Below are 17,649 nucleotides of genomic sequence, written 5' to 3'. Positions count from 1 at the left end.
GGATGGTGGAATTGATTTGTTTTAAAGTTTGCAGATGACATGAAGATAGGTGGAGGGGCAGGTAGTTTTGCGGAAGTAGAGAAGCTACAGAAGGATTTAAGACAGATTAGAAAAATGTGCAAAGAAGTGGAAGATGGAATACAGTATCAGAAAGTGTATGGTCATGCACTTCGGTAGAAAAAAATACTAAAAACACTACATGGTGAGAAAATACAAAAAAAAACCTGAGGATCAAAGGGACTTGGAAGTCCTTGTGCAGGATTCCCTAAAGGTTGATTTGCAGGTTGGGTCTGTGGTGAGGAAGGTAAATACGATGTTAGCATTCATTTCATCAGGACTAGAACATAAAAGCAAAGATCTAATGTTGAGACTTTATAAAGCACTGGTGAGGCCTCACTTGGAGTACTGTGAGCAGTTTTGGGACCCTTATCTTAGAAAGGATGTGCCAGTTTTGGGACCCTTATCTTAGAAAGGATGTGCCAGAACTGGACAGGGTTCAAAGGAGTTTCAGGAAAATGATTCCAGGATTGAATGGCTTGTCATATGAAGAGCATTTGAAGGCTTTGGGCCTGTATTCTCAGGAATTCAGAAGATTGAGGGGTGACCCAATTAATCTTTTTATTGATTTAAGGGAGGGCGGGAACGTCAACTCAGACCATGAGAGGCCTGTGTCGGGCATTTTCATGCCTTACAAGGCGCAGATTGGAAGTCTGTGTGGGGTGCCACATCTTGCACAGACTAGAGCAATGTGTGATTAAGTGCCTTGCTCAAGGGCACAAACACGCTGCCACAGCTGAGGCTCGAACTAGCGACCTTGAGGTAACTAGACGAATGCCTTAACCACTTGGCCACGTGCCCAACACAAATTGATTTAAAAGGAACATAAATTCAAATAAGAGGAGAATTATCTCAAATATATATAACAATACAAACCGAGATTAAGATAGACATCAAAATCATACATATTGTTAAGCTAGTATAAAATATATAATAAAAAAAAGAAAACAGCAATTCTCCTCTTATCAGTTCATGAAGAGGAAAGAAAAAACATTGAACTTTAAATGGAAAAAAAAACCACTACACTATACAAAAAAAAATTTTTAAAACAGGGACTGGGCAGTCCATTTTGAGGATACGACCAAAAGAAAAAAGAAAGACTTTCTGATCAAATCTAAAACTTCAGAAAAAAAAATTGGAAGAGTAATAAATCAAATTAAATGAAAATATTGAATAAAAGGTCACCAGATTTGCTCAAATTTAAAGGATGTATCAAATGTCCGACTTCTTATTTTCTCTAAACTTAAACAGGACATAATGGAGGAGAGCCAATAAAAGACAGTAGGTGGATTATAATGCTTCCACTTCAATAAAATGGCTCTCCTAGCCAATAAAGTCGAAAAGGCTATCGTACGTTGAGTGGAAACAGGAATATTTCCTGCTTCCAATGGGATAATCCCAAAAATTGCCGTAAGTAAATTAGGTTGTAGGTCCAGATCCAAGACTTCTGATAGCATTTTTAAAGACATCTCTCCAAAAATTATCTAGCTTTATACAAGACCAATACATATGAGTTAAAGTGGCTACTTCAATATTACATCTGTCACAAATACGATTGATATTGGAAAAAATATGGGCTAGTTTATCCTTTGACTTATGGGCCCGATGCACTACCTTGAACTGTATCAAGGAATGATGGGCACAAATAGTTGAGTTGTTAACCGAATAAAACGTTTTACTCCATTGATTATCTGAAAATGACTCTTGAAATTCCGATACTCAAGCGTATTTAATTTTATCATTAGATATCATTCGTGTGTTCAATAACTGTTTATAGATTATAGCTATCAACCCTTTTTGAAATGGTTTAAACTGAAAGAGAGCATCTGTCATATTAGGTGGATAAGCAGAAGGGTAACTTGGCAACAAACCACGTAAAAAATATCTAAAAAAGTGTACATTAGATAAATCATATTTATCCACTGAGAGAAAGACATTAAACAGTCCCCTAAAACAAATCTGAAAAAGTTATTATTCCCTTGGTTTTCCAAATTAAAAAGGCCTTATCCAAAATTGATGGTTTAAAAAAAATAATTGAGATGGATATTACTAGAAGGAATAAAACTATTTAACTCAAAAGATTCATGAAACTGTAACCAAATTCTTAATGTATGTTTAATAACGGGATTAAACGCTTGTCTACTAATCTTAGAAAACAAAAAGGGAAGAGGAGCTCCCAGTAAAGAGGCCAAAGAGAATCCCTTCGCCGAGTTTTCATCCAAATCCAACCATGAAGGACATTCATGTATATCTGAATAATGAATCCAAAAAGTAATATATCGAATATTAATTGCCCAACAGTACATTCTGAAATTTGGCAAAGCCATACCACCGTCCTTTTTTAATTTCTGCAATAAGGGTTTACTCAATCTCGGATTTTCATTGTTCCAAATATAAGATAAGATTATAGAATCTATTCTGTCAAAGAACTTTTTAGGAACCAAGGAAGGAACTGCCTGAAATATATACAAGAATTTTGGTAAAACTATCATTTTAACAGCATTAATTTGACCTATTAATGATAATGTCATAGGCGACCATTTAGAAAGCATTTGTTTGGTGTAGTCAATTAATGGAAAAGAACTATATTTATAGAGATCCTTAAAATTTTTAGTAATTTTAATACCAAGATAGGTAAAGTAATTTTTAGCAATACTAAAAGGTATTTGATGAAATGGATCCGAGTAATTATTAATAGGAAATAACTCACTTCACTTTGATGTAAATTTAATTTATACCCAGAAAAACTACTTAATTCAGAAAATATAGATAACATAGAAGGAATAGATTTCCTAGGATCTGAATTATACACTAACAGGTTACCTGCATATAATGAAACCTTGTGTATTTTGTCCCCTCTCTTAATACCCTGAACAGTATTAGAATCTCTAAGATCAATAGCAAGGGGTTCTAAGGCCAAGTTAAATAATAAAGGGCTAAGAGGGCAGCCCTGTTGAGTACTCCTATGTAATCTAAAATAGGGAGATTTTAGATTATTAGTTATAACAGCAGCCACTGGAGCATGATAGATCAACTTAATCCAGGAAATAAATCCTGGGCCAAGATTAAATCTTTCCAAAACCTCAAATAAGTAAGACCACTCCACCCTATCAAAGGCTTTCTCTGCATCAAGGGAAACAACACACTCAGATTCTTTAGATGGAGAAGAGTGAATAATGTTTACTACTCTTTGAATGTTAAAATGTGAATATCTATTTTTAATAAAGGCAGTTTGGTCATCGGAAATAACAGTAGGCAAAATATTCTCAACCCTATTAGCCAAAATCTTAGAAAGAATTTTAACAGCCACATTCAATAGAGAAATTGGTCTATAAGAAGCGCATTCAGATAAATCTTTTTCTGTTTTAGGAATGAAAGAGATTAAAGCTTCATAAAAAGTTTTCGGGAGAGTCCCAGAGGACATAGAATCAGTGAAAATTTGACATAAGTGAGGTATAAGTATATCAGTAAAAGTCTTATAAAATTCCACTGTATATCCATCTGGTCCCGGAGCCTTAGCTGATTGGAGAGAGAATATAGCCCTTGCTATTCCCTCTTGTTTAATAGGTACCTAATGTATTCATAAGGAGTGACCTAATTAAAACCTATTGAATGGTGAAAGGCCTTGATAGAGGGGATGTGGAGAGGAAGCTTCCTACATTGGGAGAGTCTAAAACCAGAGGACACGGCCTTAGAATTGGCGGGGTGTCCTTTTAAAATGGATATGAGAGGAATTTCTTTAGCCAGAGAGTGGTGAATGGGTGGAATTTGTTGCCTCAGGCAGCTGTGGAGGCCAAGTCCTTATGCATATTTAAGAGAAGTTTGGGTAGGTACATGGATGGGAGGGGTAGGGAGGGCTCTGGACTAGGTGCATTTTAATGGGACTACAAACGTAAGTAAAATGATAGTTCTGCACAGACTAAATGGACTGTTTCTGTACTGCACTGTTTCAATCACTCTCCACAACTGTTGAGCTCCTCCCTCTCTGATGATCTTGGCCAGGTTGTCCTGGCGGTGATAGTTCTGGACTCGAGGCTACAGGAGGTCAAGACTGCAGTACCCACCACCCTGCCTGCCTTCTTCACTGTGAGCTGTGCACCAGGAACCAGTCGCTGTTCCTGCACTGTGTAGACATGGCATCTCAAATGGAAGAAGAGGGAGCTGATGCAGAGTGCTGGCTGTGTGATGGGGTGAACTGTGCTATCCTTGCCCAGCTCCCTGATCCCTTCTTCAGCCCCTAGTGTGCAATGTGGAAAGCAACTGGTTATGAAGTCACACACTCATTGGGTATGAAGCTTGGTGAAAGGGGTTGCAGATACAACCATAAGATATAGGAGCAGAATTAGGCCATTCAGTCCATCAAGTTTGCTCCGCCATTCCATCATGGTTGATCCTGGATCTCACTCAACCCCATACACCTGCCTTCTCGCCTTATCCTGTGATGCCCTGACTGATCAGGAAACAATCAACTTCCACCTTAAATATACACATGGACTGGGCCTCCACTGCAGTCTGTGGCAGAGCATTCCATAGATTCACTACTCTCTTACTAAAATAATTCTCCTTACTTCTGCTCTGAAAGGTCATCCCTCAATTTTGAGGCTGTGCCCTCTGGTTTTGGATGCCTCCACCATAGGAAACATCCTCTCCACATCCACCCTATCTAGTCCTTTCAACATATGGTAGGTTTCAATGAGATCCCCACGCATTCTTCTAAATTCCAGTGAGTACAGGCCCAAAGCTGCCAATCATTCCTCATAGGTTAACCCCTTCATTCCTGGAACCTGCTCTGGACTCTCTCCAATGACAACACATCCTTTCTGAGATATGGGGCCCAAAACTGTTGAAAATACTCTAAGTGTGGTCTGACTAGTGTCTTGTAAAGCCTCAGCATTATCTCCTTGCTTTTATATTCTATTCCCCTTGAAATAAATGCCAACATTGCATTTGCCTTCTTTACCACAGACTCAACCTGTAAATTAACCTTCTGGGAGTCTTGCACGAGGACTCCTAAGTCCCTCTGCACCTCTGATGTTTGAACCTTCTCCCCACTTAGGTAATAGTCCACACTATTTTTTTTTACCAAAATGCATTATAATACATTTCCCAACACCGTATTCCATTTGCCACTTTTTTGCCCATTCTTCCAATTTGTCTAAGTCTTGCTGCGATTGCATTGCTTCCTCAGCACTACCTACTACCCCACCTATCTTTGTATCATCCGCAAACTTTGCCACAAAGCCATCAATTCCATTGTCCAAATCATTGACAAACAATGTGAAAAGCAGCAGTCCCAATACTGACCCCTGAGGAACACCACTAGTCACCGGCAGCCAACCAGAAAAGGCCCTGTTTATTCCCACTCACTATCCCCTGCCTGTCAGCCATTCCGCTATCCATTCCAGTAATGCAGTAGGATTTTATCTTGTTAAGCAGCCTCATGTGTGGCACCTTATCAAACACTTCCTGAAAATCCAAGTAAATGACATCCACTGCCTCCCCTAGTCCGCCCTGCTTGTTATTTCCCAGAAGAGTTCTAACAGATTTGTCAGGCAAGATTTCCCTTCACAGAAACCAATTTGACTTCGAAACCTCATCCTTAATAATAGACTCCAACACTTTCCCAACCACTGAGGTTAGGCTAACTGGCCTATAATTTCCTTTCTTTGCCTTCTTCCCTTACTAAAGAGTGGAGTGACATTTGTAATCTTCCAGTACTCCCAGACCATGTCAGAATTAAATGATTCTTGAAAGATCATGACTAATGCATCCATTATTTCTTCAGCAACCTCTCTCAGGACTCTCGGATGTAGTCCATCTGGTCCAGGTGACTTATCTACCTTTAAGACCTTTCAGTTTGCCTAGGACTTTTTCCTTTGTAATAGCAATGGCACTCACTCCTGCTCACTGACCTCTGGCACACTGCTGGTGTCTTCCACAGTGAAGACAGGTGCATCTGCCATTTCTTTGTCCCCCATTACTACCTCACCAGCATCTTTTTCCAGTGGTCCAATATCAACTCTCACCTCTCTTTTACTCTTTATATAACTGAAAAAAGATTTTAGTATCCTGCTTTATATTATTGGCTAGTTTGCCCTCATATTTCATCTTTTCCCTTCTTATAGCATTTTTAGTTGCCTTTTGTTGGATTTTAAAAGCTTCCCAATCTTACAACTTCCTACTCACTTTTGCTACCTTATGTGCCCTTTCCTTGTCTTTTATGCTGTCCTCAACTTCCTTTGTCAGTCATGGTTGCCTAGCCCTGCCACTTAAGAACTTCCTCTTCAGCGGGACATATCTAAACTGCACCTTGTGAACTATTCCCAGAAACCTCAGCCATCTCTGTTCTGCCATCATCCCCGCCAGTATCCTTCTCCAGTCAACCTGGGCAAGTTCCTCTCTTGTGCTTCTGTAATTCCCTTTACTCCATTGTGATACAAATACACACCAGGTATGCTTCTCCCTCTCAAATTGATTTGGGGGTGTTGTTGGAGATGCCTTAGCAATTCTCTGTAAATGACGCAATCAGTTGGCAGTGGCAGATGGGTGAAGTATGGGGTGCCAGTCTAGTAGCCTGATTTGTCCCAGATGATGTCAGGTAGAACCATAGAACACTACAGCATAGAAAACAGGCCATTCGGTCCTTCTAGGCTGTGCCAAAACTTTATTCCGCTAGTCCCATTGACCTGCACCCAGTCCATAGCCCTCCAGACCTCTCCCATCCATGTATCTATCCAATTTATTCTTCAAGCTTAAGAGTGAGCCCACATTTACCACGTCAGATGGCAGCTCGTTCCACACTCCCACCACTCTCTGAGTGAAGAAGTTCCCCCTAATGTTCCCCCTAAACCTTTCCCCTTTCACCCTAAAGCCATGTCCTCTCGTATTTATCTTTCCTAATCCAAGTGAAAAGAGCCTATTCACATTTACTCTGTCTATCCCCTTCATAATTTTGTAAATCTCTATCAAATCCCCCATCATGCTTCTACGCTCCAAGGAATAAAGTCCTATCTTGTTCAATCTTTCCCCGTAACTCAACTCCAGAAGACCAGAAAACATCCTAGTAAATCTTCTCTGCACTCTTTCAATCTTACTGATGTCCTTCTTATAATTAGGTGACCAGAACTGCACACAACACTCCAAATTTGGCCTCATCAATGTCTTATACAACCTCCCCATAACATCCCAACTCCTGTACACAATACTCCCAGGCATCGGGAGTGGTGTTGGAGCTGCAGCCACCCAGCAAAGTGGGGTGTCTTGAGGTTCGAGGATTTTGTGTGCGAAAGGGTGGGAGGGAGGAGCAGGGCCGTGTTTTGCTGTTGTTGCTTTGTTGCTCGTTGTGCTGTGCATTGTTTTCCTGCTATATTGGCACCAGAATGTGGGGTGACACTTCTGGGCTGCTAATGCAATCGATGCAGGTTTAGATGTACACATGATAAATAAACTTGAATCTTGAACCTTGACACAGGTGAACCAATTCAAGGTGCCTGGAGCCCTGGTACTGTTGTGGCGTGAGGTGGTCTCTCCTTCCAAAACCCGCCGGTGAAAACAACAGCTCAGTGCACTGTGCAATGAAAGCAACTGAAAGATTCAATGCAAAGGCCGTTGATGAGAAAAGCTGGGCAAAGGTGCAGACAGTGGTATCAGTGTGCGCACACTCACAGGCAAGCCATCAGCGCTGGAAAAACTCCACCTCCTCCTCCTCTCTGATGATCACACAGATGAAACAGGCAGTTGTTCCGGCTCCAATCAGCTGCCGGGCAAACAACAGCAGCTTCAGAATGAGCCACAGAAAACCCGTTGTATAGCTAGCAGAGTGACAGAACATCCCTGCTCTGAAACCTACTGTAAAACACCAGCAAATATCACGTCCCAACAGACTGGGAGAACATAGGCATGTCTTGTACAGACTGTGCTGATGGCAAGAGCTTGCAGCCTCACAGAATCTAAGGCCGTTCTACCCATCGAACTGTTCATTCCCTGATGTTCCCTGCACTCCACTGGTCTTTCAGCACAGAATCCTCACCGCCACACCGCACCACTGTTTGTCTCTGACTCTGTCGTTTCTCCCTGGTTATTGTTGTCAGTGAACAAACACCGACGTAAACAGGATTTCACATCAGACGCTGAACCTAACACCACCCCAATGTTGAGCCTCTTCAGATGGATGTCACAGTTTGTAATTACCCACGTGACTGAGCCTTTACCCTTCAGTCTACCACAGGCAGGCAGGCCTTTGCTGTGTCCCATCCCCAAGGGCTCATTATCAGGAATCAAACTAGGGTAAAGGAACAACAGACCCCAGCCTCCTGCCCCAGCTGAGTCGTCAGCACATCAAACTCATGTCCAGCTGCCCCTTCAATGGGATCTTTCCATGCCACGGATTAGATTTGGATTTTCAAAAGGCTTTTGACAAGGTCCCACACAGGAGATTAGTGTGCAAACTTAAAGCACACGGTATTGGGGGTAAGGTATTGGTGTGGGTGGAGAATTGGTTAGCAGACAGGAAGCAAAGAGTGGGAATAAACGGGACCTTTTCAGAATGGCAGGCGGTGACTAGTGGGGTACCGCAAGGCTCAGTGCTGGGACCCCAGTTGTTTACAATATATATTAATGACTTGGATGAGGGAATTAAATGCAGCATCTCCAAGTTTGCGGATGACACGAAGCTGGGTGGCAGTGTTAGCAGTGAGGAGGATGCTAAGAGGATGCAGGGTGACTTGGATAGGTTGGGTGAGTGGGCAAACTCATGGCAGATGCAATTTAATGTGGATAAATGTGAAGTTATCCACTTTGGGGGCAAAAATAGGAAAACAGATTATTATCTGAATGGTGGCCGATTAGGAAAAGGGGAGGTGCAATGAGACCTGGGTGTCATTATATACCAGTCATTGAAAGTGGGCATGCAGGTACAGCAGGCGGTGAAAAAGGCGAATGGTATGCTGGCATTTATAGCGAGAGGATTCGAGTACAGGAGCAGGGAGGTACTACTGCAGTTGTACAAGGCCTTGGTGAGACCACACCTGGAGTATTGTGTGCAGTTTTGGTCCCCTAATCTGAGGAAAGACATCTTTGCCATAGAGGGAGTACAAAGAAGGTTCACCAGATTGATTCCTGGGATGGCAGGACTTTCATATGAAGAAAGACTGGATGAACTGGGCTTGTACTCGTTGGAATTTAGAAGATTGAGGGGGGATCTGATTGAAACGTATAAGATCCTAAAGGGATTGGACAGGCTGGATGCAGGAAGATTGTTCCCGATGTTGGGGAAGTCCAGAACGAGGGGTCACAGTTTGAGGATAGAGGGGAAGCCTTTTAGGACCGAGATTAGGAAAAACTTCTTCACACAGAGAGTGGTGAATCTGTGGAATTCTCTGCCACAGGAAACTGTTGAGGCCAGTTCATTGGCTATGTTTAAGAGGGAGTTAGATATGGCCCTCGTGGCTACAGGGGTCAGGGGGTATGGAGGGAAGGCTGGGGCGGGGTTCTGAGTTGGATGATCAGCCATGATCATAATAAATGGCGGTGCAGGCTCGAAGGGCCGAATGGCCTACTCCTGCACCTATTTTCTATGTTTCTAATATACCTCCCAAACATGCTTGTTCTCCACAAAATATTTGCCTTTGACAAACTTGTTCCCCCAACATGCTTGTCCCCAACACACTTATCTCCCCTACTTGCATGTTCCCTTGCACACGTCCCTCTGACACGGTTTACCCCTTCCCCCACCCCTCCCCCTGCCATGTTTGCCCCCCTCCCTACAACACGTTTGCACACCCCTTGACACATGGTAGGATTACCTGCAGGCAGGCCACGCCAATGCCAAAAGCTCCCATGATCAACAGGTGATCTGCAAGTACCTGCTCCAGGACGACGAGGCATCCTCCCTGCCAATACATTCCAAAGAAAACACACAATGCTTCAAATTGGCCCAAACCCTGTGCCAGGATTCCGTGCAGTAACACAGAAACGCGCACTGAAACCTGGAGCAAAGCAAATATCGTGACAGTGTACAAAACAATGGACAGTGGGGAAACATTTCCATTTACACAGGAAGATCCAGTGAGTGACTGATGGTTCAGGCTAGGTGATAATGAATAGTCTAGTGCTGGAGAGAAGGAGGGGAAGGGAGGGTAATGACCTACAAGATCAGCCAGAGCTGAGCTTCGTCTCCCCCGGATGCATAACTCTGCACACAGACGCAAGAGGATGATTTTATATCACAGAAATGATTATTCAGAGATTATATATTTGTTAATTGATTCACAGATATAGCTAGCATTTATTAACCACCCTTAACTGCTCCAGAGAAGGTGGAGGTGAGTCACCTTCTGCAATTGCCAACGACAGTCTCACTGTAGGGAACAGTAACAGTCACACAGTCTCACTGCGTGAGCAGCAACAGTCACACTGTCACACTGCAGGGAACAGTAACGGTCAGACAGTTTCACTGCGTGTGCAGTAACAGTCACACAGTCTCACTGCGTGAGCAGTAACAGTCACACAGTCACACTGCAGGGAACAGTAACAGTCACACAGTCTCACTGCAGGGGACAGTAACAATCACACTGCGGGAGCAGTAACAGTTAGTCACAGTCTCACTGCAGGGAACAGTAACAGTCACACCAAGGGGAGCAGTAACAGTCACACTGCAGGGAACAGTAACAGTCACACAGTCTCACTGCGTGAGCAGCAACAGTCACACTGTCACACTGCAGGGAACAGTAACGGTCAGACAGTTTCACTGCGTGTGCAGTAACAGTCACACAGTCTCACTGCGTGAGCAGTAACAGTCACACAGTCACACTGCAGGGAACAGTAACAGTCACACAGTCTCACTGCAGGGGACAGTAACAATCACACTGCGGGAGCAGTAACAGTTAGTCACAGTCTCACTGCAGGGAACAGTAACAGTCACACCAAGGGGAGCAGTAACAGTCACACTGCAGGGAACAGTAACAGTCACACAGTCTCACTGTGTGAGCAGTAACAGTCACACTGTCACACTGCAGGGAACAGTAACGGTCAGACAGTTTCACTGCGTGTGCAGTAACAGTCACACAGTCTCACTGCGTGAGCAGTAACAGTCACACAGTCACACTGCAGGGAACAGTAACAGTCACACAGTCTCACTGCAGGGGACAGTAACAATCACACTGCGGGAGCAGTAACAGTTAGTCACAGTCTCACTGCAGGGAACAGTAACAGTCACACCAAGGGGAGCAGTAACAGTCACACTGCAGGGAACAGTAACAGTCACACAGTCTCACTGCGTGAGCAGCAACAGTCACACTGTCACACTGCAGGGAACAGTAACGGTCAGACAGTTTCACTGCGTGTGCAGTAACAGTCACACAGTCTCACTGCGTGAGCAGTAACAGTCACACAGTCACACTGCAGGGAACAGTAACAGTCACACAGTCTCACTGCAGGGGACAGTAACAATCACACTGCGGGAGCAGTAACAGTTAGTCACAGTCTCACTGCAGGGAACAGTAACAGTCACACCAAGGGGAGCAGTAACAGTCACACTGCAGGGAACAGTAACAGTCACACAGTCTCACTGTGTGAGCAGTAACAGTCACACTGTCACACTGCAGGGACAGTAACAGTCAGACAGTCTCACTGCAGGGAACAGTAACAGTCACACAGTCTCACTGCAGGGGACAGTAACAGTCACACACAGTGGGGAACAGTAACAATCACACCACGGGGACCAGTAACAGTCACACAGAAGGCACAACAGCACCTTTACTTCCTTAGAAGTTTGCAAAGATTAGACACATTATGTAAAACTGAAAAATTTCTATAGATATGTGGTGGACCATGTACTGACTGGTTACGTCATGGCCTGGTATGGAAACATCAATGCCCCTGAATTGAAAAGCCTACAAAAACTAGTGGAAGCAGCCCAGTCCATCAGGGTAAATCTCTCCCACAATTGAGCATGGTTGTAGGAAAGCAGCATCCATCAAGGACTCCCACCATCTAGGCCATGATGTGTTCTTGCTGCTGCCATCAGGAATGAGGTTTGAATTCCACATTGAAGAGAAACTTGGATAGGTATGTGGACGGGAAGGCCATGGTACAAGTGCAGGTCGATGGGACTAGACCGGTTAATAACTGAGCATGGACCAAAAGGCTTGTTTCTCTGCTGCAGTGTTCCAGAAGCTTGGACCAGTGACCAGTCCACATTTTGGAGTGATTAGCAAAAACAAATTAAAATAAGGCAGGGGCAAGCTGAGTGGCCCTCATCAGAGTGGACAGAGTCAGGTGAGTGGAGATTTTGAGCCTTTAGCTCATGGAGGCTTCAGTCAGAGAAAGCAAAAACAAAAACATGCAGGTAGAGGTTTGCCCTGCCTCTTTGCATTTCCTCAGCTGGGCAGTAGAGATGTCAGGCAGGATAGTGGAATGCTCCTCTTGCAGGATATGGGAAGACAGGGGGGCCTCCGGTGACCCTGACAACCACAACTGTGAGAAGTGCATCCAGCTGCAGCTTCTAACAATCCGCAGTTAAGGAGTTGGAGCCGGGACTGCCTGAACTCTGGATCATTCTCGAGGCTGAAGAAGTGATAGATGGGAGATATAGAGAGGTGGTTACACCCAAGGTGCAGGACACAGGAGACTGGGTGACAGTCAGGAAGGGGAAATGGGTGAAGGAGCCAGTGCAGAGTACCCTGCGGCCATCCCCCTCAACAACAGGTATATCACTTTGGATATTGTTAGTGGGGAGGGGGGCGGGGAATGACCTCACACAAGAAGGTCAGAGCAGTCGGCTCTCTAGCACTAAGTCTGGCTCAGTGACTTGGAAGGGAAAAGAAGGAGCACGCAATGGTGATAGGGGATTTGCTAGTTTGAGAAATAGAAAGAGGGTTCTTTGAGATTCCCAGATGCTATGTTGCCTCCCAGGTGGCAGGGTCTGGGTCATCTCTGGTCGAGTCCTCAGCATTCTTAAGAGGGATGGTGAACAGCCAGAGGTTATTTGTCAATGCAGGTACTAATGACATAGGTAGAACGAATGATGAGGTTCTGCAAAGAGAGTTCAGGGAGTTAGATGCTAAGTTAGAGGGAAGGACCTCCAGGGTTGCTACCATGTGTTAGTGAAACCAGAAATAGGATGATTATACAGTTTAACATATGGCGAAAGAGTTGGTGTAGGAGGGAGGGCATAAGATTTAGGACCATTGGGCTCTCTTCCAGGGAAGGTTGGTCCTGTATAGAAGAGATGGTTTGCACCTTAACTGGAAGGGAACTAATATCCTAGCAGGAAGGTTTGCTAATGCTGCATGGTGGGGTTTACACTAGAGTTGGGAACCAGAGTGCCAGAACAGTTAGTGGAGAGGTTGTGGAGGCAGACATTGGTAAGATCTCAGACAAAGTCAGGAATCAAAAAGTTGAGCATGGCGTGACTCATGACCTGAGCTGCATATATTTCAATGCAAGAGGTATCGTAGGAAAGGTGGATGAACCCAGGGACATGGATCAAACCTGGAATTATGACATTGTAGACATTGGTGAGACTTGGTTGCAGGAGGAGCAGGACTGGCAGCTTAATATTCTGAGGGTTCTTTTGTTCTAGACGTGACAGAGCGGGAGGGATTAAAGGAGGAGGGGTGTTGTTACTAGTCAGGGAAAATGTCACGGCAGTGCTCCGTCAGGACAGACTGGAGAACTCGACTAGTGAGGCGCTGTAGCTGGGACTGAGAAATAAGAAAGGTATGAGCACGTTAATGGGGCTACATTACAGACCACCCAGCAATCTGAGGGATCTGGAGGAACTAATTTGTAGAGAGATCACAGACTGCTACAAGAAACGTAAGGTTGTTATAGTCGGTGATTTTAACTTTCCACATATTGACTGGGACTCCCAAACTGTAAAAGGACTAGATGGGTAGAGTTCGTCAAATGTGTTCAGGAAAATTTCCTTAATCAGTATGTAGAAGGCCCAATGAGAGAGTGTGCGATATTGGATTTGCTGTTAGGGAATGAGACAAGGCAAGTGACAGCAGATTGTGTAGGGGAACACTTTGCATCTAGTCACCACGGTGCCATTAGTGTCAAAGTAAAGATGCAAAAAGATACTTCTGGTCCGCGGGTTGAGATTCTAATTTGGAGAAAGGCCAATTTTGATGTTCTCAACAATGATCTAGGAAGTGTGGATTGGAATAGACTGTTTTCTGGCAAAGGTGTGCTTGGTAAGTGGGAGGCCTTCAAAAGCAAAATTTTGAAAAGCCTGCATGTATCTTTCAGAATAAAAGGTAAAGATAACAAGTGTCGGGAACCTTGGTTTTCAAGAGATATCGAGGCCCTGGTTAAGAAATAAAAAAGAGGTCCATAGCAGGTATAATCAGGAGAGAACAAATGAGGTGCTTATGGAGTATAAGAAAAGCAAGAGAATACTTAAGAAAGAAATCAGGAGGGATAAAAGAAGGCATGAAGTTGCTCTAGCAGACAAGATGTAGGAGAATCCTCAAGGATTCTGCAGATACGTTAAAAGCAAAATGACCGCAAAAGACAAAACTGGTCCACTGGAGGATCAGCATGGAATTGCATATGTGGAGCCAAAACAGATGGAGGAGCTCTGAAATAATTTTTCACATCTAAACTTACTCGGGAGACGGACACAGAAGCTATAGAAGTGAGGCAAAGCGGCATCAAGTTTTTCAAGGAAGTTACTAGGAAAGTTAATGAAGGCAAGGCAGTGGATGTTGTCTACGTGGACTTTAGCAAGGCATTTGTCAAGGTTCCACATGGGATGTTGGTCAAAAAAGTTCAGTCGCTCAGCATTCAAGATGAGGTAGTAAATTGGATTGGACATTGGCTTTACGGGAGAAGTCAGAGAGTGGTAGTACAAGGTTGTCTCTCTGACTGAAGGCCTGAGACTAATAGTGTGCCGCAATGATCAGTGCTGGGTCCACTGTTGTTTGTCATCTATATCAAAGACCTGGATGATAATGTGGTTAACTGGATCAGCAAATTTGTGGATGACACCAAGATTGGGGTGAAGTGGACAGTGAAGAAGGCTATCATGGCTTGCAGAGGGATCTGGACCAGCTGATAAAATGGACTGAAAAATGGTAGATGGAACTTAATGCAGACAAGTGCAAGGTTTTGCACTTTGGTAGGACCTACCAGGATAGGTCTTACACAGAGAATGGTAGGGCACTGAAGAGTGTGATAGGACAAAGGGATCTGGGAACACAGGTCCATAATTTGTTGAAAGTGGCATCACAGGTAGACATGGTCATAAAGAAGGCTTTTGGTACATTGGCTTTCATAATTCAATGTATTGAATACAGGAGATGGGATCTTACAATGAAATTGTATAAGATATTGGTGAGGCCTAATTTGGAGCATTGTGTGCAGTTTTAGTCACCTACCTACAGGAAAGATGTAAATAAGATTGAAAGAGTACAGAGACAATTTAGAAGGATGTTGCACATCTGCAGGGCCTGAGTTATAAGGAAGGAATGAGTAAGACAGAGTCAGAGTGGAGACTTTGAAGGGTGATAAAGGCCTCCGTTGGTCAGAGTTAACCATGGATATTATGTCCTAGCTGTCTAGACACACAAGCCTGGGCAGAACAATATGGAGAGCAAGCTGTTGCCCATGCAATAAGCTCTCCCTTTCCACACATCTGATGAACGCAAAGAAACGGCAGACACTGATACAGTTTGGTGTCCAGCAGTGTCACAGGAGCTGCCAGTCAGCATTGAAGTCTTAGGGACTCCAGCTCCAGATATTTCCCTCGGGGTTTATCCCTGAAGCCTACCCCATGAGTAGGTATAGCCACAAGGGAACAGAGGTTTGACATCAGAGTTTCCCTTCTCTTAGATGAGCTGCCAACCACGGCTAATGAGCCCCATCTGCTGAAAGAAACTAGTTTTAAGGTGCCAGTAAACCACCTTTGCCCCTTCTCCTGTCAGTAGAAATGGTTCTATCAGGCTCAGTAGCTTAGCCACATGTGAAGGCTGGGAGCTGGACTTGGTTGCCAGAGGCTATTTGAGGCAGATGCCATTGGGAGCATTTAAAAGGTAGTGGGAGCTTGTCCCCATTACCACCCCTGGCTATAACAACATTAAGGGTACAGATAGGGTACATGCAAGCAGGCTTTTTCTATTGAGGGTTGGGTGGGACTACAACCAGAGGCCATGGGTTAAGGGTGAAAGGTGAAAAGTTTATGGGTTATTTCTTCAGCGGTTTGAACGGGGCACGACTGTGCAAGCGCACGGAGGTCAGCCAGTGAGAACAGCGGGAAGAGTTTAAAAAGAAGACAGATTTACAGAGCAGGCGTCAGAGAAGCGGGTGTCGGAGTAGTGGGAGACTGAGTAGGAAGGCTTTGGCTCAACGGAGCTTAGGCGATAAAGGGTCGAGGCCAGGTAGGTTACCTGTTTAAGATAAAGACAGAAAGTATGTGTGTGAGGCCAGTTTTCTGGGCTCGGTGTCAGATGTGGGAGGTCCTGGTGACTATGACTATGACTCACTGCAGGAAGGACGTGGAAACCATAGAAAGGGTGCAGAGGAGATTTTCAAGGATGTTGCCTGGATTGGGGAGCATGCTTTATGAGAATAAGTTGAGTGAACCCGGCTTTTTCTCCTTGGAGCGATGGAGGACAAGAGGTGACCTGATAGAGGTGTATAAGATAATGAGAGGCATTGATCGTGTGGACACTCAGAGGCTTTTCCCCAGGGCTGAAATGGCTCGCACAATAGGGCATAGTTTTAAAGTGCTTGGAAGTAGATACAGAGGAGATGTCGGGGTAAGTTTTTTTTTTATAAACGCAGAGAGTGGTGAGTGCGTGGAATGGGCTGCCAGCGGCAGTGGTGGAGGCAGAAATGATAGGGTCTTTTAAGAGACTCCTGGGGGGCTACATGGACCTTAGAAAAATAGAGGGCTATGAGTAAAGCCTAGGTAGTTCTAAGGTAGGAACATGTTCTGCACAACTTTGTGGGCCGAAAGGCCTGTATTGTGCTGTAGGTTTTCTGTGTTTCTATGGAATATGAGGGGAAAATTCTTCACTCAGAGGTTTGTGAAAGTGTGGAATGAGCTACCAGTGCAAGTGGTGCATGCGAGCTCCATTTCAATGTTTCGGAGAAGTTTAGACAAGTACATGGATGGTAGGGCTATTATCTCAGTGAAGGTCGATGAGAGTAGGCAGTTTAAAGGTTTCAGCATGGACTAGATGGACTGAAGGGCCTGTTTCTGTACTGTACTTCCCTATGATTCAAAAAGAAAGCAATATTCTTGACAAAAACTGAGAATCTCAGATTGTCAAATATTCTCTGTTTCTCTGAACTCCTTCAGCGGCAGAAGTCTGTGGTCCTTGCCTAGCATGGATTGTGTGACCCCAGACACAGTGAGCTTTAATTACCCTTCAGTGTGGGGACATTTCGTGTGGCCAATGAGTGCTGGCTTTGTCAGTGACATCACATCTTCTGAACAAACAAGAGCCTAAAAGAGTGGAAAGTGAATTGGTACAATGGCATACATGCATCCATTAACTTTACACACTATTGCCTAGCTCATTAAACTCCTGGAATGTCACCAAGTTCTGAAGACTTTCAGGACCTCCACGTTTGTATATTCCG

General features: G+C 44.2%; 1 protein-coding gene across 5 annotated transcripts in view; it reads right to left on the bottom strand.

Annotated features, from left to right (window-relative positions):
- Positions 1–17,649, bottom strand: part of tspan11 (tetraspanin 11) — a 121,020-nt gene that overhangs the window by 25,402 nt on the left and 77,969 nt on the right. For 3 of the 5 annotated variants that reach the window (XM_063057564.1, XM_063057567.1, XM_063057566.1), the window contains 2 exons: positions 9,861–9,947; positions 7,723–7,813 (listed from right to left, as the gene is read on the bottom strand). The exons of 1 other annotated variant lie outside the window; for it this stretch is intronic. In XM_063057564.1, the coding sequence (XP_062913634.1) occupies positions 7,733–7,813; positions 9,861–9,947 (168 nt within the window). In that variant the 3' untranslated portion in view covers positions 7,723–7,732. The remainder of the gene's footprint in view (positions 1–7,722; positions 7,814–9,860; positions 9,948–17,649) is intronic. One more of the 5 variants, XM_063057565.1, reaches the window with a different exon arrangement.

Source organism: Mobula hypostoma, chromosome 9, assembly GCF_963921235.1.
Source record: "Mobula hypostoma chromosome 9, sMobHyp1.1, whole genome shotgun sequence".
Lineage (NCBI taxonomy): Eukaryota > Metazoa > Chordata > Chondrichthyes > Myliobatiformes > Myliobatidae > Mobula > Mobula hypostoma.
The sequence above is the reverse complement of the archived record's forward strand: the minus strand, read 5'-3'. Positions and strand labels throughout refer to the sequence as shown.